Raw genomic sequence first — 25,472 nt, 5'->3', positions numbered from 1 at the left:
AGTTCTCACGGTGAATTTTATTTTGTAAGCAACAATATAAACATGTGAATAAAACAGGCATCATTTGCAGGGCTGGCCTTTGATCCAGAGTACCCTGGATCTAGCAACCCTTCCCGAGCAGACCAGGGCAAGCCTTTACCTGCGACTCCAGAGGCTGGCCAGGATGCAGTCCACCAAGACCTTTGTCATGGAAAGACCAGTGCTTGAGTATTTGCTATTACCAAGCGTATGTGCAATCTTGGAATGTACCGCCCACCTCCCCCACCCCAGGAATAAAAAAAAAATAAAAATCATACAGCTGCAAACCAGTAAAAAAAATTGCTTCCAGCTTATTGAGACTGAAATGGCCTGTTGGACTATAAACTGAAATATCATTCTGGAGATAACCAACTGGTTGTGACACAAAGTACTGTATTTACAACTCAAAAATATAACTGTTATAGACTTTAATTTATAGCAAATTTAATACATTAGTGTTTACAAAATAAATTCTGGACTCAACTGAAACAGCGTGCTGCTTAGCAAGTTCTTTTTCCTTCCTCTCACTTTAACTGAAGAGACCAGCAAGCTTAAGAGCTTCTTCTGTGACCCACACACAACTTTTGATGGTGTCAGATATTGGAGAAAACCAAATGTTTCCTGCATCTCTAAACGTTTGCTGCTTGGTACGTTCTATTGCTCAAGCTGTACAGTTCAAACCTTAAACTGTCCTTTAACAAGTTCCATACACGTCTCAGGAAAACTACTCAGAGTAGGTACTAACCAGGGCACTGGTTAATGTTACAAACTGAAGGAACATCCGTGCTACTAACTCACACAACAGGAAAGAGGAAATATAACTACACATTCAATCTCTTATGCCTAAACAGCAAAGCTGCAAACTCCATTGCTTAAGGTAAGATACTTCAGTAAGTGAAACAGTACCATACAGTTCAAGAAACATTTTTTTTAAAAAAAACCAAACATTTTAATAGTATAAAAAAGTTGTTTTACTGGTGTTTCTACTATAAAGCTTTGTTCCACAAATCAAGTGATAAAATAATTAGATATGTTTACAGTGATAAGAGACTGCAGTGTAGACATTTCAGCTCACATTTTGCTGAGCACTTCAGTACAACAGAGACTGACTGGTTTTTTAATACACACCTAGGACACAGAGCAAACTGCAGACACCAAGTGCACACCTGAATGGGGAAGTTTACCCTCTGACATGGTAACTCACTTTCTTCAGCTCTCCCTTTCCCCTCCACAACACATGGTAAGCACAAACTGTGTTTGGAAATGGAGGCATATAACCTGTCCTGACTGCAGAGCAGCACAGAGGAAAGATGGATGCACACAAACACACACCATGGTAAATTCCAAAGTTATATGCCAACTACTCCTCCTTAGATAAAATGACATCTTCAAAAGTGAACATGTACAAAAAATAAAAACTGTCAAATAAATAAAGAATACAGATGTTAATTAATCACATACATTAAGAAACGTATTGGCATACTGTATGCAGTATACAGTATATTCATAGAATCATGTGGGCTGGACAGCACTTAGTAAGGAGATATGTGCTGAAGACAACTCCTTTCTCTCCTCCAAAAAATCTTATGGTTTCTGGATATCAAGTGCAACCTTTTACACCGATGCATAAATCCTGCACAGTATCTCATCTTTGCCACATTGGGATGCCTTTTTTTTTTTTTTTTTAAGATCCACAGAGAAGTCCAGGAAGTTATAATGGTCTCAATGACAATTTTTGCAGCCCTGTTCATACTACTTGGTCTCTCGACTTTCCTACCAAATGAAATTTCGTAGTTGTATGGTACCTCAATCCCCAGTTTTTCCCAAGGAAATGGGAGCCAATCATACGGACTCCTCCATCCTCTAACTGGCATTTCCCACACTCCTGAGCTGTGTGTAGGTATTATGCTGTGAGTGTGTTACACAAAGGCTGCTGGAACCATTGGAAGTGATGTAGCGATAGTTAAGTGTCAAGTACATCTGCTATGATACAGAATCAGGGTCTAGGTCTATCAAATGCTATATCCACATAACATTTTAAACCATGAAAATATTGTATGCATTTTCCTTTTTCTACAAATATTGTTGCAAACTTGCTGTTAATTGTGTCACGAGGTTTGCATTCCTAGTTCTCCAATGAATTTTAATTCAAATGTTTAACAACCATATCTACGCTAGGTACACTGAAAGTAGACATTGAAATTTCAAGTAAAATGAACTGTAGCCACATCTACTGGACTCAATACACGTCCCGACATCTAGATTTACTTTGATAAGTTATACAAATACATAATACATTCTTAAATAATGAAGACCCACAATATTAATTTGTGAATCCTCCCACGTTATAAAACCACTTTTACAGGAATGTTTATCCACCTGTATTACTGTTTTAGTTGCAGTGTCTCTTGCTTTCCTGTTTCCACAGATTACTGTACCAGTTCTTAGGCTTTGGCTATTGAAATCTCTTATTGAATGAGGCAACACTGGTTATTAAGGCTGGTTTTTTTTTTCTCTTGTGAAGTTTCATTCTTTACTATGACACTGTTTTCCAGAGCAGAATGACTATCTTGTGTCTTCAGGTTCTGTTTTTATGACCTTCCTTTCGATGTTGTTAAAAGCTGAATGAGGAAAATCCTTTAATATACCAAGGCCTTCTGCATTGAGAAAAGAAAGAAAAAAAGATGTTAAAACAATGTTTGGAAACAAATATATTTTGTTCTTAAACCAAAAAAAAGGTCCAAGAACCACATGAATACCAACAGATGAAGCAATAAATTCTGCCTCCTCCTGGTCTTTAACCCAGCTGGGTTAGAACCACCTCAGTTACACTGCAGTGATGACAGACGAAGCACCACAGATTCACTTCAACCCCTCTGACAGCAGGGGCTAATGGAGATGCACTCTGCACTTGCATTTTGAGAGGGAACAGGTAAAAATCCCCTACTAGAGATTTCACTAAGTGAATTAGCACTGGGATTGGGACAATCTGCAAAAGAGGTGAGCCAAGATTGCAGTATCCCAAAGTGAAAAAGACAAGATTCTGCCTGGTTTTCAAAGCAACTACTTTTGCATCTTGTCTTTCAAATAACCTCTTTCCCACTGCATCTTTCAAACTCAGGTGGGATTTTATTATTGCTTCTAAAGTTGCGAGAGTCTCAAGAACTCCTGGCTTTATTTCAGTGCACTATTACACTGAAAACACCCACAGAGATTTCACAAAGGTTTTTTGCTCTCTTCTATCAAACTTAGAATGGGTTTCTCCCAGTGCCAGAGGTAAATTACAAGACTGGCAGTGAGCAGAGGTCACTGAATGAGAAACCCATGTGGAAAAAACTTACTGCGTGACATGCAGTTCACAGCAGAGAAACAGTGCTAACTCCTTATAAATCAGAATGAAGACATCTTGTTTATAAAAAGCCTGATTCTATTACACAGAATGAAGCCATGTCATAATCATGTTGCTGTCACTGTGATGCAGTTTAAGCATTTAATAGCAGTAATTTGGGTCAATACCAAGGACAGACACATGCCAGGACTTGGTTATCTGATTGCAGCTACTGCATCCCCTAAACCTTTCCCAAATAATATTCAATCTGACTCTAGGTTAGCAAGTAACACTCCTCTTGGAGTTTTCTCCAAAGCTTTGATGGCATGGTTACACACAATGCATGCCAGCCTGCCTTCCTGGCTGCTTCACTCAGAGACATCACAGAAAAGAAGAAATGGTGGGTAATTTCTCAGGGGCAGCACTAACCCGAGGACTGGGACTTTGCCTCACCACTGGGGTAAAGCCGGATCAAGTCACTGCACAGAGATTTCCCAACGTGCTGCTCTCCATCAAGTGAAATGTGCTGCATCTGTCTGCTTGGCAGGTTGGACATCCGGAGGTTCAGTGGTCTTTCACCTGAAAGTTGTTCACAGTGAGACATTGATGCATTAAGAGAAAATCAGTGTGAAAAAACAGACAGAGACTTAAACACATGTTAATTCTATCAGCAAAAATGCTTCCTAGATTTCAGCTGCTCAGAGAAGTTTTCTAGCAAAACAGGGCTTATGTAAATATATTGCTTTGCAGAATACTTCACAGGCACTGCTAGGAAAGGACACTCAGCCAGACAAAAAAAAATTATGTTTTTAAAAAACCCTTTATTCTGCTCAAAAATCCTCTTGAGATAGAAGAATTTTCCTCTCCTGCTGCACAATCCCTCTGAGATCCTAGAAATTTCCAGTTCCCCCGCACAATGGCCAAATGGCATAAAGAAGCTTGCTGGGCCAAGGAAAGCTGGATCCACACACCTGCTCTTCATGATTACTTCTGTACCTCATTGCTTCACCAATTCACACAATGAAAATCTTGTATTGATTCCCTTAGTTGTCCCTCTACTGCTTCCTTTCAACCCCCTTTAAAAAACTAGCATTTAAAAAACAGACACAAGAACTTCTGGTTGTATTTCTTCTTTGTAACATTTTGTCTCATTTCACAACAGTAAAAAAAGTGATCTAAACAGAAATACTCAAGCAAAACAAACACTCCTAAAATTAATTCAAGACAAGGAATAGCCAGTTGGTAAATCAAAGAGAACCACAGAACTGTAAGCTTTTTGAAGAATAACAAGCCACTAAGAACATCATTAGAACATGCTTAGTGCTAAGCAATTTACATAGCCAGCTCCTCAGGTTTTGTTCCTAGACTGCACAAACAGGTAAACAAAAAGGGGTACCTACTATATTATCTCCTTTATTTTCAATTTCTCAAAGTAAGAACACAAATTAAATGCAACATTCTGCTCTGTTTTCAAAACTGAGGATAAAGCTAGAGCAAAGTCCTGCTCTCAAGAACAGCAGTGCACCCAACCTCCTGCCCTCTCCACGCTCTTCCTGGGGAAACAGTTTGCCCAGATGCACAAAAGGAACAGAACAGAACCTGAGTGTGCATCTGATTGCATGATTTACACCGTAAGCACTTCAGGGCAGAGAGAGATCTTGTCTTGTCCATTCAGTGCTCAGGGTTCTGTATGAGATAAACACCACCACTGACAGAGGTTGCATAACATCAAATGTCTCTGCTGGCAGCACCGTGTGCCTGGGAGCTATGGGAGCTACCATACCTTGTCCATCAGCATTATCTAACGACATGCCATTGGGGCTGTGCTCTTCCGAGTTCTGCCTGTAACACCCTGTGGAAAGACGTCTCTCTAACGCTGCCTGGTTGCAGAGAAACTCCATCTGTTTTGCCATCACCTTTTCCGACTGCAATTGAAACAAAAAAAGATTTCTCTCTATACATAGAGCAAGTCAAAACACAGGGGGAAAAACAGGATCAGATGAAAAGACTAACAGCCTAGATAGTGGTTTTTGTTGACTCATATGTACAGATGTGTGTTTTACGGTTTCTTCAAAACTATGAAGCAAACAAAATATTTTTGCACCCGTAGAGATTTTCATAATGTACATCTGAGTCACTCAAGAATACTTAAAATCCAAGCTGTTGTAGTTCATCTACCCAGAAATGCAACATTAAATTCTGTTCTTCAAAAACACATAAAAATCACTTCCTGCACTTTAGGACTGCAGGTTACGTGAAGAGAATCTCAAGAAAAGCAAAAAAGACTGTCTTAATTATCCAGTTAGCTCTGTTCAAATACATGCCTTCACAAAGTATTCCAGAAAGTATTCCAAGAGCAATGGCAACATCTGCTAAAAACTTATGCCAAGATTTCACCAGACATCTTGGAATCTTTATTTTAGGAAACAGCACTACACAAGCTTAAAAATCTGCCATTCTGAAAGTGTAGGATGACAGTATGTTTGTGGGGGATAAAGGTGTGAAATGTCTGTCTAGAAGAAGAACAAGACCTATACACCTCTAGAGAGTGGAGCTAAACAATCCAGCGCAACGTGGGAGGAAATGGCGTCTGAATGTTTGTCATTGACTTTAATGCCAAGAGAATTCTAACTTTCACTATAATCTTGTTCTTGAGAGAATGTAAATAAGCATCTTGCAAAAATAAGAACAAAATCACAAGTCAAGAAAGTTGATTTAGAAGAGCCACAATGAACATAAGAACAGAAAGTACACAAACTTAACACGTACAATTGATAGGAAAAATTGATTTCTTCTTCAGGTAATGCCGTAATTGTTTCAACTGCTACAGAGGTCTATTCATTGCAGAGCATTTCACTTTTCATGGGAGATGCTGAAAGCCCTGACTTCCCACAAAAGGCTGCTTGCTCAGCACAGTTCAATAACTGAACATCTACAATGACAGCTTAACAGACCAGCAAAACCTGGGCTTCTCCAGCACCATGGTGACCCTGACAGCAAGTAAATGGCACGGCCAGTATTTACATAATTTGGCTCAGAGCTCATCAGGGTCTGCAGAAGAACACTGACAGATCCAGCCCTGTCTTGGGAGGAAGGTAAAAAGAGAACCTATTTTCAAATAGTTTATTTTTAAGTGTGCTTTAACTTTGCTATTCTGTCAATACAACTTTTGAACTACACAGTAGTTCTGTTACCAACTTTTGAACTACACAGTAATTTTAAAAAAGAATAACGCATTTTTCATTCATGCTATCTTTGTTGTTTACTTGGGATAAAACCAGAATTTTAAACTTCAATGATGCTTCACAGAAAAACCTGCAGAGTTTCAGATACGTTTAAGCTTGAATTAAATGTGTAGTCCATTGTTATGTGGCAGTGACCAACAAAAACTTTAAAGCATATAGAAACCAAGCTCATGTAATGATTCTGTGACATCAGAACATGTGGTGTAACTGCATTTGATGTATCCCAGATTTGTATGACCGAGCACTACTTTGCAATAGAAGAAGGTAAATGACAGGGTAACACATCCATTCTCAGAAAACAGGAAGGTAACTCCTAAATGTAATCTTACGTGCAAATTTGGTGATTACATTTGCCCAAATCAGCTACACAAAACAAATTTGTTGCAACTTAGCATGAAATCCCTCCTTGGCAAGAACTGGCAGTAGGAGATGGGTATTTTGCCTCGAGGCTGGGATGCACTACAGAAAAGACAAAGAAAAAATTGGCAACCTGCCTTCATTTATACAAAGCTTCCTGTCTGCTCAAGAACACTGCACTTCCACCAGGCTAGGTGCTGTTCAGGAAGCCAATTTATCCTCTCAGATCCAGAGGTTTGCTTATTTCCTAAACACATTGGTCTTTCTTCTTGTAAGACATGTCAGCAGAGAGGACTCCAAGATCGCCTACTCTATTCCTCTCGACTCAGAAACTTGAGCTTTCCATTTATAGCGGGTAACGCAAGTAACACAGCACACACTGTACCAATACTACCCTACTTGCTCCCAACAGGCAACCACAGATTTTCAAGCCTACTATGATGCATCTTACCTCCTTGGAACTAACAAGGGCAAAGCTGTAGTACTGTGACAGAACAGTTTCGGGAGGTAAACCCAAATGAAGAGTGATGCAATCACAGCTAAGCTAGGTAGCCTTTTAAAACTGATGGGAATTAATTTAGTCATCAAAACAACAACATCAAAACCAATGTACAAAGACACAGCCTGTATTATTCACAATGTAGTGTAGTTGGTTTACCTGGGAATTAAGAGCTGTTGGGTCTTCACTCTTTCCTTTAGCCAAAGCAAGTGGCATTTTGTCTTGCTGATAGAGCGTCTGGACTGTGTCCTGGAAATCAGGATAACCATCCTATTGAGCATAAAAAGAAACCAAACCAACAGGGACATATTACTATTTTTCCTTTACCTTCTCTGTACACTTAGAAGAAAAAAACAAAACAACAACTAAAAATCACATTCCTGAACTTCTGTAAAAATTCTGGACTGCAATTTACATGTTTGTGCTATCCACTTCATTTAAGTTTGTGCATAAAATACACACAGCCCCCCCACAGCTACTGCTATATACCTAATATGGCACAGAAAATCTCATCTCTCTCAAGTTTCAGGTGAATCCAGACTACCCTTGTTACTCACACTAAACTAGTTTACATTCAGCCTTGACAGGCAGATTTAGGCCTATGGTTTCTGTCACTTTTCAGAAATCAAGTTTATATGTAGGCAAGGATATATAATAACCTTGTGAAACTGAGAAAAGCCTCCTGAAATTCAACATATTTCACACAGAACCTACACTTGTATCACAAAATGAAATCTCACCATTTCAGAAGTACAGTGGAAAATTTACAGACTATGAGAAAGCATGATTCAATAATTCTTCCAGTCTGAAATTCTTATGACATGCAAATCTCTTCTGCAGCTTGCATATGTATCAATAAAGCAAATAAAGTTCCTGTGAAAGCCTGCCAGACTCCATTAAAATAATCATTGAAGCAAAGGTTCAAGATGAGGGGTTTATCTATCTTGGTATTATAAAAGGAAAGCTCATGTGCACTAGAGGAACATCCAGAATTGTTTACAAAAGCAGAGTATAGGTAACTCTGTTAAAATGTGAGAGGAAGCCAGAGATCTTAGGACAGACTCAAACCTGAGAGCCATGACATCTGTCACTGAGGTTCTGCAGACCTCAGTCTCAAAAATACACCAAATTAGGGATATTTGCCTTGTAGATTCCAAAGACACAGATGTCAATAATTGCATTTTCAGCAATAGATGGACAAAACGGTTACAGCCCAAGAAAAGTAGAAGTGATCTTTCAGAAAAAAACACAGGGAAAGGACTACGAGGTTCCCTCCACTGACCTGCAGAGCAGGGGTCTGACCCAAGGCAGATGGCCAGGACCTCAATGCAATGTAATGCCATTAAACCTATACTTTTTGCTCAGGAAAACACCTTAAAATTTGTCAGAACACTGCATATTGCTTTTAAACACCCAACATACTCCCTCAGAGAACAAATAAACACAACAGCTATGCAAAAACTTCATAGCCAGGTTAACTGCCACAAAGCCTCTAGCTAAGCTGGAAACAAAGGCTTTGCAGCACATTTCCATGAGCACTGACCACATCTATAGTTAAGACCTGAATCTGTTTGGGAGAGGAGAATGATTGTCCGTAGGAAGATGAGAAGCTGAACACACAAAACCCTATCACTCAGGATCCTATTTTTGCAACAAAACAGGTAACACAGTTCTTCACAACACATTTGTGATCACCTGCCTATACCAAACTGAAGGCTGTTTCCCAAAGGTGGCTCTGGCTGCCTGCTGCTGTGTCAGTCCCCCCTCAGCCAGGCAGGTAACTCCTGGAGGATGACACGTTCTGGATCACCTTCCCAGAGCCACTCCCACTGCTGGCTGTCCCCAGTGCCCTGTGGGATGAGGAGCACGCTGGACCAAGCACCAACCTGCTCTGCCCTGTGGCTACCTGGAGGTCCTCCTGCATGCACTGCAGCATTTTTGTTTTGCCATGCCGCTGCTTAGTTGTTTTCCAAGCGGTTTTGTGCAGCAGATGTTCCCAGTCCCACATGTGTTTTTTCGCTCCCTCTAATGACATTTTTCCTATGAAAACAGTACCTTCTACTGCTTTTGCTGTTTTTGTGAAAAAAAAAACAAATCCCACACTTTGGTTTTCTTTTCAGCCTTCTCAGAAATAGTGGAGGTGGGGCTTTTCTCTCCTCTTCCTCCACCCATACTGGCACCAAGGGAAGATGCTTCCTTGCAGCCTCTGCTCAGGTCTCCCTGCCTGTGCCCCCTGACTCCCACTGAGCTTCGGGAAATGAGTTTTTGAAAGCTCTTCCCACCTCTCTTGTTCAGATGAATGGAGACACACACACACTAAATAATTTCTTCAGACGACAGACAGCAAGAATATTTTTAAAAACTCTCCTTTTTTCCTCTCTTGGCTGCTCACGCAGACTCTGAAGGGGAACATTGCCAACCCCAATAGCGGTGAGGAACCTCTTCCTCCACTTCTGCCTGATGTACCTGTGACTTGTTTTGCTTTCTAAGCTGGTGCCACAACAGCTCACTGCTTTGAGTGGTGCTGGCACTGAGTCATGGAAGGTGACAAAATAAGGGGTGCCCCTGCCACACAACACCTAAGCAGGATTGATCCTTGCTCTGCAGGAGAATGTGCCATTTCCACCCCTATTCACCCGTCCTGCTCTTTGTCCAGAGTGGATTTAGGAACTACAACTCCTTTTTTATAGTCTGCTCCCAAATACCAATTCACTCCACTCCTTTTTTTGCTCCCTCCACACCTTTAGTCTGTCATTTGCCTGGAATTTTTTTCCTTTCTCTTCTTTACACTTCACTCCCACAGCTCACCCACCCACTCAACGAATAAGAGGGGGAGAGCTCACAGGGGAAGAGAAAGGCTTTTACAGGTAATTTGATGTAATTCATGGCACATTGTTTCTTTGTAATGCTTGTGCGAGTTTCATATTCATGAAAAGGATAAATTTACAATGTGGCTGCAGATTGACAGTGCTGCAGCTTGCACACACAGCTCTGCTGGCTCTGCTCAAGGATGACCTTCAGAGCCTCTCTGGAGGCTTTTTTAAGTGTTATTATATTTCAGGAAATTAACTCATCTTTTTTTTAAGTAATCTTTTACACTATGCAAACAGGCTGTGAAGTCTTTCCAAATTGAAGCCCTAGTAATTTTAGGCCACGCTTCACAGAGACATTAATGACTAATAGTTAAAGGAATGGTGAATCAAAATACAGAGTTCAGCCTTAAAACAGAAAGGCAAAATGACTCTTCTCAAAAAAAAAAAAAGGAAAAAGAAAACCAGAAAAGAGCTAGTTATAACAACAAAAAATATACCCCATGTTCAGGTCCTTTCTGTATTTTCCTGATAGTGAGCGAACAGATCCGCAATGAAGCATTACAACTCCAAAAACAGTATAAGGAATTCTTACCCAGAACAGAAGGAAAAATCTGCATTTGCTACCATTTTCCTTTTTACTTTCACCTTTCCAAAAAAACCCGAACCAAAACAAAACCAAAAAAAATCCCTGAACATATTACTAAAAAAAGGCCTTTTTTATTTTAAAAATGCAAGCACCAGGAACCCAAAACAGCAGTGATCTACTATGTCATACTGCATCTCTTTTACATTTCATTGAAGTAAAGCCCAAAATTTACAGTGTACCTCAAATTTAAAATGCACTGAAATAATGCTTTACTCCTCCTTAGAAGACTCCCAAAGTTGTGAGGAAAAAAGACATTTCTACTGGTAACAATACAGGCAATTTCAAAATTAATAATGCTATGCTAGCAGATTGAAGATTTAATTAAATTTTATTTTCAATTTCTTATTTTGGAAAAAATGACCTATTTCTGAAATAGTCATTTGTACAATTAAGACTGAAATTTTCACAAGCATTTTAAAATATAACTGGTCATTTTAGATAAAACAAGAACCAAGTAAATATAATTTCTCAGAATTATTGAACTATAAAGGGTATACAAGAAGCAGGCCTTCCAGACTCTTAATGTTTCACCATGCAGAAAACAGGAGAATACACATTCCCTAAAGCTATCCACATATCCTGCTCTCCAGAAAACCTTGAGTTTCAGCTTGTATTTTTCAGGGTTTTAATTTTACACTTTCTTTCAATGAAGATGCTGTAAAAAACAGCACCTCCCTTGCAGTGTGTCAATTTAGACACTTGCTCATCATCAATTATTACTGAATGAAGGAAAAACTTTCCAATGCTGAAATCCAAGTCATTGAAATACTACTTCAAGCAGAGGAGTGGCAGCTCCCCACCAGCTCTCACAAATTAGGGCTGGACTGAACAGAAGAGAGGAGACTCAAGCAACCATCCTGCAACATGTTGGTCAAGGCTGTTGATAAAGGTGAAGCTGGATAAAATCATTTAATGCAGCTTTTCCCTGCTCTTTTTTGTGGATCCAAGAACAAGCATAGGTCAAAAGCAAATCCTGACAAATGTAAAGGACATTACTGACTTATCAAAGCTACCAGTGAATCCTCATTCCATGTGTATATTTTGCACAATATAAACTCAAAACCACAACTGTATATGGACTGATGGAACTTCATAAATAAGATGAACTCCTCTACATGTGTTCAAAACTGCCTTTTAAAAACTAACTGCTCTCACCAGGGCTTGCCTCACATGGAAAGCCTTTGTACAGGTGAAAGCACTGCAGTACTGAAAAAAAAAATTAAAGCCTTACCACATACAGTGCATCATTTATCACAAAATGCGTTGCATATAAGAAACACACTTCAGAATGTGTTGCAATTTTCCTCTACAGTTAGAGAATACATCACCTATCTGTGTCACATACAAATCTAGCTCATATTCTAACACACATTTAACCTACACCTTTTTGAGTAGATAGTACAATAAAAAACACCCACAATGCTAAGGATAAATTAGATACCCACGTAACAGTGAAACAGTAATTTGTTTAAAACACAAATTATAAAGCAAGATCTGCTATTCTTATAAGGTATATAGGTATATATATATGTACATTTTACTTTTTTTTTTTTTTTTGGTTAAAAGTAACTTTAAAAAGGCCTCAAATTTACCTTCCAGCAGTAGTAACTGAAGAAAAAGGCAAACTACATACATGCTGCTCCTGCACTGTTAACAAGAAATTTCCAGCATCTCCCTAAGCAACATCTTGTGCAGGTGTATACATTAGCCATGTATACATGCATTTGACACAAAACTCATTACAAAAAGCTGTAATTTAATATCTACAAGCACAGCCTTTTGTGATGAAATATACAGCTTTTAGTTAGTTTTTGACTTTTTAATATGATCCATGTCCTAAAGTATGGCACAGTCAGAGATGGCTAATATTCTGCCATCAGTCCTTATCCAGAACTCTGCATTTTGGACATGATCAACAGCTGACTCCAGTGAATTAGGCAAACCCCACCTCATGCTGACTGAAAAGCAGCAGGCCTTACGGGAAGACATCTCCTACAGTGCTTGAGCTTATTCCACCACAGGAAGTCAGTCAGTCCCATTCCTCCCCTCCTACTCACTCTGAGTGCAAAACACTGAGAGTATCTTTACCATTAAACAAATCCTACTCTTTACCCCTGCTCCTACAGGTTTCTCCATCAAGCACTTACATTTACAGAGACACTGGTGATGTTTTCCCACCCTCTCTCTCTCTCATACCCATCAACTGTCTATCAAATGTTTTTCTGACAAATCTCCTTAAGACAGATCCCTTCAAAACAAAACTGAATTTCAGCACACACAGGTCAAAATACAGAAGTCACATTACTGTACCTCTATCTTGATTCTCTTTGGTGACAGCTCATCCCTTTCTCCACATTTAGATCTACAAGAGAAGACAAATACAAGATCAGTAAACAGCACATTAACCCCAATCACCAATAATAATGAAAAGGAGTCATCATAAAAAAAAACAGCTCAGGGAAGAACACTGAGATGCACAAAAAAACCTCCAGTCCACTTTGACATGGTAGTGAAAGTCATTCAAGCATAGAGGAACACAAGTATTTCATGTTGTTTTCAGAAGCATCAAGAAATTCATAGATTCTTCCTTCCAAAGAGGAAGGAAAGCACAGAGAATAACAGAAATGCTCTTGGCATTGCTTATCCCGGATGGATGTATATTTACATGAATCTCTACAAAAGAAAGGGAAGCAAAGGAAAACTTTCTAGAAGGGTAGCAAAATGTATTTTGAAAGGATATTACATTACAGGCAAGGGAATCAGCAGTTAAAAATCTAAGGAAAGTATCAAGATACTCAATCATACTTACTAATGCTAAAGTTTTAATTAAAAAAAATTAAAAGCTGTTAAGCTTTTGTCGCCATTTCATAACAGCAGTTCATTTAACAGAACAGTAACAACTGAAATTAGGACTCAGCTTCAGTTCCTTTAAAGCAAGCTTGTAAGCCACTCCCTGTGACCTTATCTTTTTGGCTAAGAAGCCAAATCTGTATATGGAAAAAAGGAAATTGATGCACTGAGCATCTCTGGCTACTCTGCCAATTTACATTAACCTCAAAACACACTAACACCTCATATGCTTGAAATACCAGCCTCTCAGATGCCTCTTAATATGCACTATCCTCAAAATACTTGGAAAACTGGAGAGCAAATAAAAAGGTAACTCAAGACAGCTGAATCTCATCAGTTTATAAGCTTCAGGACTCAGCCTTTCCCTCCTTTCCTCAGAAGAGCACACTGCTAACTGAAGAGCAAGAAGAAAGTGTCTCTAGTGCTTCAGAAGAAAGGCTATCAGCCTGCTTAGTTCCCTGAAAGTAAAGACCCCCTGAGCTAAGGAAAGCCTTACTTGGTGGTCCTGTAGGTGTACTTGTAGGTGACCTCCCGAGAGATCTGCCGGGCCAGTGCGAAGAGCTCGTCCCTCCTGGTCAGCAAGGCGTTGTCTTTCACGCACAGCTGGGCAGCTGCTTCGTTAACTGTTAGCTGCAAGTCAAACACACAGGCACTCAGCATTCTCATACTTTCACCTACTGTGCTTGTTCAAATACCTCTTCTGAAATAATAAAGAATTTTGGTCACAAGTAAAATTACCTATAATTGTACACTAAACCCTGGAGGGTTTCTTCAGTTTATTTATACCCCTTACTAAACCAGGTAACCTCTTTGGAAAAGGAAAGACATGAATGCAGTTGGTTCATAAAGTAAAACATTATTGTAAGACTGTCTCAATGTGCACTGCTTTTGCTTCATCCCAGCACTAATTAAATCTCAGTATAAAACAGTAGCTCTGAATGTTCACAGTGTTTGGCTCCCAAAGCCTGGCTTACAGGGAATACTATTTTTATAAACGCAATATGCCCAGGACTTGGGGGGAAAAAAAAATCAACCACCCTGACAGTGTGGGTACAGATGGCTTTCCCTTGTGAATACAGAATAAATTCTGTAGAAGGTGATGGTTTAAGAAACGATTAAACTTTTTTTAGCTATGTTTCTCACCCTCATGTTTGTGAAGACTATCTTCAGACATGAATCAAATGTAACTTGTTTCAAGGATGTTTTCCTGAGCCTGCCAGGACACATTTCTAGTGCCTCTGCTGCTGGCAAAAGATTCATAAAGAAGTGGGGGGGGGGAAGGAAAAGCCTGAAATTGAGGCTCCAAATGGTTTTGCAATGCTCTTCAGAAGCCTATAGGAAGTTGTGATAATGTCATGAATTGTATCAGCTTAAAAACACTGCTGTCCAAGAAGCCTATGGTCAGCAGTACGGACACAAGATTAGTAATGCCATGAGACACAAATAGAGATGCTGGACAGGCTACTCCAAGCTCCTTCCACAGCAAGCAGGGCTTGAAGAGGCTTTCTCACATTTTCCTCAGCTGAAGAACAGCCAGAACATGTAATGAGGCATAACAGCAAGAGGCCAACAGAACACTACAGGTGTTTCTACCAAGTGCCCACAGCTCTTTCTACCATTTTACTCTTAGAAATTAAGCTGCTTTGGAGCTACTGTCAACAGTATATTCTGCATCTGTCCCAGGCTGGTGAATACTGCAGAGCAGCTCAGTTTCCACAGCACAGTCAGCACACCCATGATGGATGGAGACGTGCCATCCCTGACCTGCACCTGGCAGCACCGGAGCAGCGGCGCAGGCGGCACAGCACACGTGTGACCTCAGACACCAAACCCGCTGCTCCCACAGACAGCAGGTCTGCACTTACAGGGCATCCCTTGGCAGAAGGACAAGAACTCTCCCCCTCACCCTGCTGTCTGCCACACTGCAGGGTCACCTGTGAATTAAACCAGAGGCCAGCAGCTCCCCCGAATCGCGGCACGCTCCATCCCTGAAGGATGGAAGCTGTGACAGGACACGAACGACACACAGCCATGCCGTCCTTCACCACGGGGCTTGGTGGCATCCAAACCATGAAGAATTTTTCTGCTCAATGCAACACCTGTGCTCCAGGAAGGTTGAGAAAACAAAAACATCTATCAAGAAGAGCTGAGACTCTTCTCTCAACAGCCTGTGCAGTATTTCTAGTAAAACCTCACACAGAACTGCTGCCCCTAATATTTCAGAAGCAATTTTTCCTGTGTTCAGCCTAAAAGCCTCTGATCTCAGTAGGGCATTTCCTATGGCATCTAAATGTTAGGCAGAGCACAAACTTGTTTTTAACAGGTGAACTAGGTATGTTGCCTGATCCTTTAGTCCCTGTACAGACAAAAACCCCAAATCTCACAGAGATCAGATGTTCAAGGGCACGAACAGGTTACTATGTTCCTACAATACAAGATACTAAAAAACAATTACCCCTTAGACAGGAGCAGCTGTTCCACAATGTCTGTCTTTCCAGAAAAAAACACAATGGGGAAAAAGACACAATATAAGATTAATACAACACCGATTAAAATAATTACCATCCAAAGCAGGCATTAATTTCTGTAACACTGATAGCTATTACTTTGCCAAGGATGAATAATACAGCTAATGCTTACAAAATAATTTGAGATATTTTTTATCCCTCCAAGTGTTGAAAGGTTGCAAAGAGCTGAAATGACTGAAAATGCTTTGGGTACTTGTAGGCAAATGCTGTTTATCCTAATATGTGAGAAAAGCCAAATGTTTATTTGCTTGTTTTTCCTGGTTTCTCTTTCAGGTCACATTCAGACTTACTGAATTGAAGTGCATCATGGCTTTCTGCCTTTTCAGGAGGCATAATACTGCAGATACAAAGCAATGCATGCCTAAAAATAAAGAATCTGTTTGCTGGAAGCCTTAAGGATATGGAGCAGCACAGAACCATACAGGAGAGGGATGGGTATATTTCCATCTGATGGGGTTCACAGACTCCTCCACTAGAAACCACATAATTAAATACCAAACCCTACTGTTTTGGTGAGTCAGCAAAAGAAAAGGAAGAAACCAAGCTAGACAAAATTAATTGCTTGTTTTTCTAATTCCACTGGATTTTTTTTCCCTGTTTTATAGGTACTGAGACAAAAACTGAAATATGAAAATGCAAATTACAAACTTGACTCAAAGTTGCAGGGGTCACCAAGTTCAGGGGCATGCCTTGCACTCATCCCTCCTCTAGTCCAACTTTAAACATTAAGTGTTTGAAAAGCTGTGTAATACTGAAACAATGGCATGGATTAAGGACAGCATGTTTATTAGTTTTGGAACGCCTTCGGAAGATTTTATGTCAGATTAATGCTTTATGCAAATACTCCTACCAGGAGCACACACTTCCAAACCAGCCCAGTGTCTGCAGCCCCCACAGGTCTCTAATGGCTGCTCCAGCCCTCTGAGACACTTCAGTGCTCACACTGAAACAAAATATTCTCACTAATTCACCACTAATGATTCCACCATGTTTGATCTTAATTTGCACCCAACTCCCCTCTGCTTGAGGAGCCAGAGATATCCTAATCTTTACATTAAAAATCTAACCATTACTTAAGCTTTCTAAATTCACAGTAAAGTTTATTCAGCTGTTCCCTGCCAGCTGCAAGGAGAAACCTTGAACTGTGAGGTAGAATGACAGCTCTGGAATGTATTAACACGTGCAGAAAAACAGTCTCTGGACCTGCAGAAACTTACCTCCCTGGTTGTTTAAGGTCCTTCCTTCTGAGCTGCAAATTCCTTAAGCCATCAGAACCAAAAACACACCGAGGCTGAGTTTACAAAAGGCAAACTCTGGTTTAGCAGATTTTAAACAAAAAACAAAATTGGTCTCATTGCTGCTATTTATTTTCTGCCTTAAACACAAAATGAAGACAAAACTGTTCAAAGCAAAACTTTGTGAAATCCAGCCTCTTTAAGCCAACAGTAAACTAATTATGAGCAAATTCTTCTTGCCTGCATGTGTGCAGCTCCCATCAAGTTCAGCGAGGCCCCACATGCGTAAGTGAGGCATAAGTCAACCACAGACTCCTTTGATCTGGTGCCCTTAATCACAATAGCGATAGAAATATTTCCTAAAGCCAAACCATGCTCTCATTCCATTTTTAAACGTGGTTTTACAATGATGTAGTAAAGATCTGTAGTGCAATACTAAAAAAAATGAACAAGACAGAGCAGTTGTCCTTTCTTCCAGTTCACTGCTATCTCGCTCCTTCAATTACTACCCCAGGGTTCATCCCCCCAGTTTTGCAGAGCCACTCCTGAACCTACACAAAAGGTGCCCCTGGAGCCCACCTTCCAGTACACTGCTGGACGCTAGAAAATTATTCTACAAGTAGTCTGCCCAGATTTCAGAGCATTTTTTGCAGTTGCTACCCCAGAGAGAGGCTGTGAAAGCACACAGCCTCACACTTGTACATCTCGACTGCCTCCATCCTCAGGTGAGGAGAACCCCCTTTCTCTGAATCCTGAATCTGCAGCCATGTATACAGGGCATCTACACAATTAATCCTTTCAAATCCTGCCTCCATCTCATACACAACTTGTTCTTTTACAAGGGGGACTTCCACAAAGTCAGGGGAGTAAGATGAGATCTCGTCCTGTACAGTGGATGAATTCATAGATTATAAGTGTTTGACATAAAGCCACAGAGCACGTAAGTGTAAGCTGCACAACTAGAACTGTGTGGTAGGAATGTGGCTGACTACTCTATAAGTGTCTCCGCAGTCTGCAGTAAAAGCCCTTGTCAAGTCACTGCCAGTGATGTGCAGTTGCCTTATAAATGTAAATAAGTAAACAAAAATGTAAAGAAATACGCCTTGTTTCCTTCTGCCCTTCTACTCAGAGACATAAAGAGAAATCAGTCTTATGCTATGGATCACACACCTACAAAACTTCTTCTTGAAGCGAAAAAAGGCTAAAGCCAGTACAGTTTTTTTGGCACTCCTGTAACATAAACACTGCCTTTCCTTTTGGGAGCTAAGCCTTACATGCCAAATTTTAAATCCAACTGAAATTTTGCAATCACTGTTAACTGTGAAAACGCTGATGCAGCATTCGTATCAACAGTGTTTTGGCAGAGCTCTGAATTAATGTTTGTTCTCCTCCTGTACAGTACTTTGGCACTAGGAAACGACTCCCCACACAGACACACCTATTGCATTACAACACATGCAGTGTGAGCCTCAGGAATGCCACAAGAGGAGCAAGGGAGGCCCACATGAACTTTCAAAGACAAGAGGGAAGAGATGCTCCTCAGGGATGAAAAGACAAACATCCAGATTACAACCACCATCAATATTGGAGACATCCTTTCCTTTCCTCCTCACACAGTCTGCACCTCACTTGACAGGCTTAAGGCGACCATGCCCAAAAAACCCCACAGGTTGTGTAATTCAGCTTCATCCCAATTCAAACAAAAAAAAAAGTCCATGCCTCTGGGTTTAGGGACCTAACTGACAGAATCCTTTTTATCTCAAGTGCACAAGCTACAGAGCAGAGTCTTGAGGTGAGGGAAGACAGCAGAGGGAAGTAATCACATCAGACACAAGGAATTTTAGTTACTGATCTTCCAAACAAGTCTGCTCTCAAAGCTACAAGGAAATACCACGACAGACCATCTTTAAGAATGTACCAAATCCTTAGAATGCCTCAGGGTGATACTGGTTGCTGTTTTGGTGCCAAACTCCAAACCTTCTGTCTGGCAGGCCAGACCAGCGAGCGAGCTGGTGACACCAAATCACCACGTGCACACACACACTCCCCCACAAAAGGAGACCTGTGCTGCACCTGAGATTTCCATGTCAGGCCAGCACTCAGACACACAACTCCCATCACTCAGCAAGAAATGTACCCTATGTAAATACATCTTATCAAAGGTGTAGGAATAGGGGAGGAAGCCCAGCGCCACTCAAGCTGTTTTACCTCGTGGAGGGTGAGATGCTTGCCATCCTTTCTTTTCGAGTCAAATCTGCCATATATTGCACTGTACTTCCTGATCTCCTCCTCTTTGTGAGGGTCATCGTCACTCATCTCAAAGATGTGACCAATCATCTTTGCCAGTTTCTTATTGGTTTTCAGTAACTCCTTGACTTCATTGGAGTCACTTTTGGGCAGGGAGGGAACCATACGTTCTACACATTCAGCAACTGACAGAGCAGCAGCAGCATCCAGGGTCTCGCTGTTTTCCTTTGGTGAGGCTGGAGAGCCAAGGTCAGCTGGGGAAAGGCTGTGCTCACTCTCTGTGGTGTGGTGTCCCTGCCAGAGTCTGGGCTCGCTGCTGCTCTGCAGTGATAAGCTCCCCACGTCAGATTTGCTCGTGCCCACGCTCTGCACGCACGTTGTGGCAGCACATTTCGGAATCTTCAGGTGAGGCTCTCTGGTGCTGCTGTTCCTCTCGTAACTGCTGCAGGATATCCCCAGCCAGGCAGGAGACCCTTCTGGCAGCTTATATATTGGAATGCTGCTGACTGGTAAGGAGGTGAGAGGCTGGTTAAAAAGGCCAGGGTTTGTGACCCAGTCCCTCAAAGCCTTCTGCAGCCGTCGGACATGAAGCGGCTTGCTAGCCATGCCCACGAGAGCCATTATCTCCAAAAACTCCTCTTCACCTGCTTCACAGAGCTGCTGGACATCATCACCACCCTGCTGAATGAAGGCATCGAAGTAGAATAAGAGATTTGCTTTTTGTAGTATTCGATACAGCTGCAATTCTCCAAGGGTTCTGGGTAGAGCTGACGCCATCACGGACGACAGAACCTGCAAACAGTAAGAACAGAGAGAAGATGAGCTCCAAAGCACCGACACCCAGATGTACTGTCCCACCGCCCAGCTTTCCACAAGGCTGTCAACTCAGAGGACAGCATTTCTTTCTCTCATTACAAGAACACCCACGGAAATTAATAAGGGGCAAAAGCTCTGTTTTTTGACTTGTTAACTTAATGGAAACATTTTTGAAAAAAAACAGATCTGCAGATAGTTGTGATGCACCTACAAAAAAGATGATTCAAACACAAAGCCAGCTTGTTTTCAACATTCCTACTTCATGTTTGTTCCCAAGAATGTCAGCCAATAGCACTCACAGATTCTACTCGATTCTCTTTTATATCTTAAGATCAAAGCGATAATAAAACACATTCTGAAGAATTACTCGATTCCCTGAAGAAAAAAAATCTCATCAGTTTCAATTCTTCTCAATTGTCACACCATTTTTCCCCCACAGAAAGTGTGGAGGACTGTAAAAGGAAAAGAAAGAAGAAAAGTGCTTCACAGAACTCCAGAGGATGAATGAAGTTGGGTCACTAAAAGAGTGTTTAAGAACCAAGTATTTCTACAGTTTTACCTGTTTCACATAAAAAGGATCTAATGCCTCTGCTGATCTTAATTATGGCAGCAACAGCTGCAGACAAAGCTAAAATACTGATGGATTCCAACATACAGTTTAAAAACCTTAGTTTGAATTCACCTGCCCATTTCATTTGCTAACAAGGCTGCCGGTCATTGACACCTGAGACATGAAATACCACTCAGCAATACAGCAATTGTGCTTAAAGGCTCCCAACAGACAGATCTGTGTGGTGCTCAGCCCTTACAGCGGCAGCAAAAAACAAGTTTCAACTTCATAAACCCCTTATCCAGTTATAGCACAACTAATAAACTCCTCAGAGAATTCTTGGATCTCACACACACACCTCTTCACTTTATGGTGGCTTTCACAGAAACAAGCAGATAATTTCCAGTATTACTGTATTACACTAAACCACTAATCAATAAGGTCTAAAGCACGTAATTTATAGTTGGTTGAGAAAGTAACAGAACTAAAACATTGAGCAGGTCTCCTAATATTGCTCTGGCTCTACTATCACACTGGACTTGAAAAAACACCCAGTAGTAACCTAAAAAACAACACCTACAGAAAGATTTGCACACACTGAGGAAAAAGTATTTTAATACTGTGTAACTCCCCTTCCTCCAGAACTGCAATGCAAGCAAATACGTTTGCTATGGGGCATCGGGAGATTGGTTACCAAAAGTAAAAGTCAGAGAAATTATTTTTACAGCATGTGCTTTTGCATATTGTAAAACATGGAAAATACTGTAAAAAATGGTTTGGGTATTTTTGTGGTTCTTTCACAACACAAGCCTTTTCTTCAGCAAGTCAACATACAGATAAAACAAGCAGAACCCAACTTTTATGCAGGAGGCATCTGGAAGACCAGGCTTTTGCTACAAAATTCTGATTTAACTCTACTAGAGAAAAATAAAATCAGGAGGCCAACAGAAACTTCCCAGAAATGTATGTGGCAGCAACAGGATACTGACAGTCAATCTCTTCAGGAAGAGAGATGAAGCCCAGGGGAAAAAAAAAAAAAAAGAAAAAAAGACTCAAAACATACAAAACCCCCAAACCACCAGCTGAACATATCATTCCTGACATGTGTGCCAGTATGTTTAAAGCAGAAGGGCAGTAATAGCAGTTTAGATTCAAACAGCTACCTCAAGGAGCTGCTGGTGAGCTTAAGAGCTAATAAACTATACACTTTGGAACTCAGGGTGAAACTGTACACATTTAAGAGCTACGTATTTTAGAAAAACAGTCTGGTTTTCGGAAAGAATAGTTAACTGCAGGATATCAACCAAATACTGTCAACACTCAAAGATACTAGAAACAAGGAAAATTAAGAAAATCACTTAAAGGTAACCCTTTACAGGGCAACGAATTCACTGTTTTTAAAAGTGTCATTATTTCATGGAATTTCTTAGAAAAATCCTCCCATTCTTAATAAAATTTGTCAAGATAAACAAAACTAACAGCTTATGGCTTAGTGGCATTCCAATAAACTATTCCTACCCTCCCATTTCAAATGATGCTGCCTTTTCACCATCAATACCACAAATTAACTTATATAACTTTTAAAAGAAGGTCCATTTCCTCTGAAAGTTATTCATCTTAGCACAAAATCTACATAAATCTACATAAATGGACTTTGTGCAGAGAGCTAAATTGAATCTTGGGAGGACGGTGGCAGTAAAATGACACACAGCCCAAGAGCTCCAGGCAAGCCATGGAACTGAACTCATTTTTCCAGCCCACAGGCTGGAAGAGCAGCACCAGTCCACGAGCAGCCTTTACCTAGAGGCTTCTAATCAACAAATCTCCTCATGACAGATAAAACTGGATTAATATGTACTATGGAGGCATCAGCAGCGAGTCCACTGCGTTGAGATTTGCATTTAAGGCGAGACTGAAATCCCTTTGTTTCATAGTTTAAAGACCCATTCTGTTTTTCAAATTCAGCACAGTAACTCCTGAGAGGGCTGAGCAATTTTTCCACGCACGGCTGCTACCAATTTCTGCAGAGAAGGCATTTTCGAACACTCCTCCTTCTAAACTGTTTTCTCCTTGCATTAAACATTTCCTCCAGCACTCACCTCAATGCCATCCCAAGTTATTTCTAAACTGTACCGAGGGGAAGGCTCCCTCCCCTTTCCAAGACGGCCTCTCCCAGCTACGCTGCTTCTCCAGACATGAGCGCTCCGGTCCCTGCTTCGGCCCCACTCACAGCCTACAAAGCCCGGGAAGCAGCTATGCTAGTCCACCTGCAGGAGTAAGACGAGGCTTAGGAAGAGGACAAGCAACAAGCAAGGACTGCTGAGAAAGCAGCACAGCAGTGGCTGAGCCCGAGGAGACTGTCTGTGAACCCAAAGGACACCTGGAGTTGCTGCTGCTGGCTCCGCTCACCGGGCCGGCTACGCAAAGCCTTAGCACACCCACTCAAGTCTCAGCGCCCCACATCTTTCAGGTGACCTTTAAGCTGTATCTAAGAGACCTGAAATACTGCTTTCCACCACTGTTCTCATTTCTTAGTGCACTGGGGACTGTGTTTTTGGGGCAAAGGGTGAGCACGAGAAGAGGTTACACAACGAGAAGACACAGGGAGAGCTCACAGCCAGGACATTTGTGTCTGCTCCTCACCAGGAAGAGCATCTTGGATAAGACCCTGGGGCACCATGTGTGATCCTCCTCTTCTACAGCCTACTCAATAAGTCTTAGGCTGTCTAATCTGTGATCCCAAACCAACCTGGTTCAGGAGTAACAGCCTCGTCATGTCCTCTGGCGAATCCCTAAGAAGCCAGCCAGAACGACCTGCTGCCTCAGGAGTGAGCAGGTACATCGAACACAACTGCAAACCCGTTTTCCAGCAAGAGGCAGGAATGCAAAGCTGGCGTGGGGAGGTCTACAGGAATAAATGAAATGAACACAGCCACAGCACTTCAGCTGCTACTTCTCTCTCTTCTTTGCTTGCTGTCCATACCAGTGAGAAAGAAGTGTCAGAACACACAGGGAAGAGCAGCTATCTCTTATGTTTTTCACATACAGAACAAAGAAGCCAGAAAACTCCCCACAGCAGACAAAGCTGTTTAAAATAAACACAAGGCTGCATACGGTTATAGCCACGGGAGAACCAGGAAATCACAAGTTAGATTTTCACTCAGCCTTTGCAACCCACAACCATGCATTCTGATTTTCCACATTACCTCATTCACATCCACAGCCCATCACCCCACACGCCATGCCCTCCTCTCCAAACGCTGGCTGTCACCTTAACTCTGACCACAAACATAACTCCTGGGAAAAAGGAAAACAAAAACCACAGAGACACCACAGAGCGCTCTTAAATATCTGTAAACAGCTAGCGCAGGGATCACAACCTATTTCCGCTCCCTCTATCCAGACAGCGGGGCAGCGGCAGCCCCGCTCGGCATCTCGAACCACGGGCAAAGCCCGGCTCCTTCCCCGCTGTGCCCGCTCCCAGCTCGGAGCCGCACGCTTCCCGGAGGAGGCAGGAAGATGCGCGGCTGAAGCAGGCAGGTGGTGGATGTGGGTGAAGCCCCGGGAGAAGGAAAACTCGGGAGCTGTGGGATGTACGCATGGGACATCCTGAGCAGCTTTCCTGCTTTTTAAGGCTGCACGGCAAGTAAAAGCAACCGAGCAACTCCAACCGATCGTAGAGATTTTATTTCAGGTGAATTCTAATTGAGCTGTCACCAATTAAATTAGGAATACAAGGAGAAAGTGTGAAACATCACATCCCTGTATTTTAGGCAAAAGTGATTATTTCATAATGTATCTCGATCACTTTGGGCGTTTTGAAAAGTCTCTGAAGACAAACCGGGTTTGGGTTTGAGAGCTGGCTGCTTTGCATATTCATTACATTTCTGCAGCGTTTCCAAAGGACTTTTAGCAGGAGGAGAAAATTACATGTAGCTGCAGAAGAGAGACTTCGCAAATTAAATAGTCTTGTCTAGCTGTGAGATGTGCCAAAATACAGCCGATGAGTGAGCTCCGCGTTTACGTACAAACCCGTACCTCGCCTCAACTAATGACAAACTTGAAACGTGCAAGAACACCCTTCGCGTAAGGACGAGACGAGCGCACAAATACCTCCAGAGCAGGGTCCCGCACCGAGGGATGCAGCTCCCGGGAAGGAAACCCACGCGGCGGCCACGGACGGGCAGCGGCGGTCCCCGCACAAACTTCGCGGCCGCCGAGCCCGGTGACAGCAACCCTCCCGGGGCGCCTTCTCCGTCGGGGCTGCCCCTCGGGGCGCCGCCGCGCCCGCACAGCCCCTCCCGTCGGTACCGGGGAGAGGCGCGGCCCCGCAGAGCCCG

At 41.7% G+C, this 25,472-nt stretch overlaps 1 protein-coding gene across 5 annotated transcripts in view; it reads right to left on the bottom strand.

Annotated features, from left to right (window-relative positions):
- NAB1 (NGFI-A binding protein 1) overlaps positions 1–25,472 on the bottom strand; it is a 25,792-nt gene continuing 320 nt past the window's right edge. Inside the window, exons 2-9 of one of the 5 annotated variants that reach the window (XM_041487606.1) lie at positions 23,232–23,399; positions 19,728–20,558; positions 14,253–14,386; positions 13,217–13,268; positions 7,607–7,717; positions 5,130–5,271; positions 3,776–3,925; positions 1–2,675 (exon numbers count right to left, since the gene is read on the bottom strand). In XM_041487606.1, the coding sequence (XP_041343540.1) occupies positions 2,584–2,675; positions 3,776–3,925; positions 5,130–5,271; positions 7,607–7,717; positions 13,217–13,268; positions 14,253–14,386; positions 19,728–20,543 (1,497 nt within the window). In that variant the 5' untranslated portion in view covers positions 20,544–20,558; positions 23,232–23,399 and the 3' untranslated portion in view covers positions 1–2,583. Of the gene's footprint in view, positions 2,676–3,775; positions 3,926–5,129; positions 5,272–7,606; positions 7,718–13,216; positions 13,269–14,252; positions 14,387–19,727; positions 20,559–23,231; positions 23,400–24,338; positions 24,430–25,245; positions 25,467–25,472 lie in introns of those variants that run through there. The other 4 variants (XM_041487611.1, XM_041487610.1, XM_041487608.1 and 1 more) reach the window with 4 other exon arrangements.

The sequence above is a fragment of the Pyrgilauda ruficollis genome, unplaced genomic scaffold (genome assembly GCF_017590135.1).
Source record: "Pyrgilauda ruficollis isolate IOZ18807 unplaced genomic scaffold, ASM1759013v1 scaffold81, whole genome shotgun sequence".
Classification (NCBI taxonomy): Eukaryota; Metazoa; Chordata; class Aves; order Passeriformes; family Passeridae; genus Pyrgilauda; species Pyrgilauda ruficollis.
This window is presented reverse-complemented; position numbering and strand designations above follow the sequence as displayed.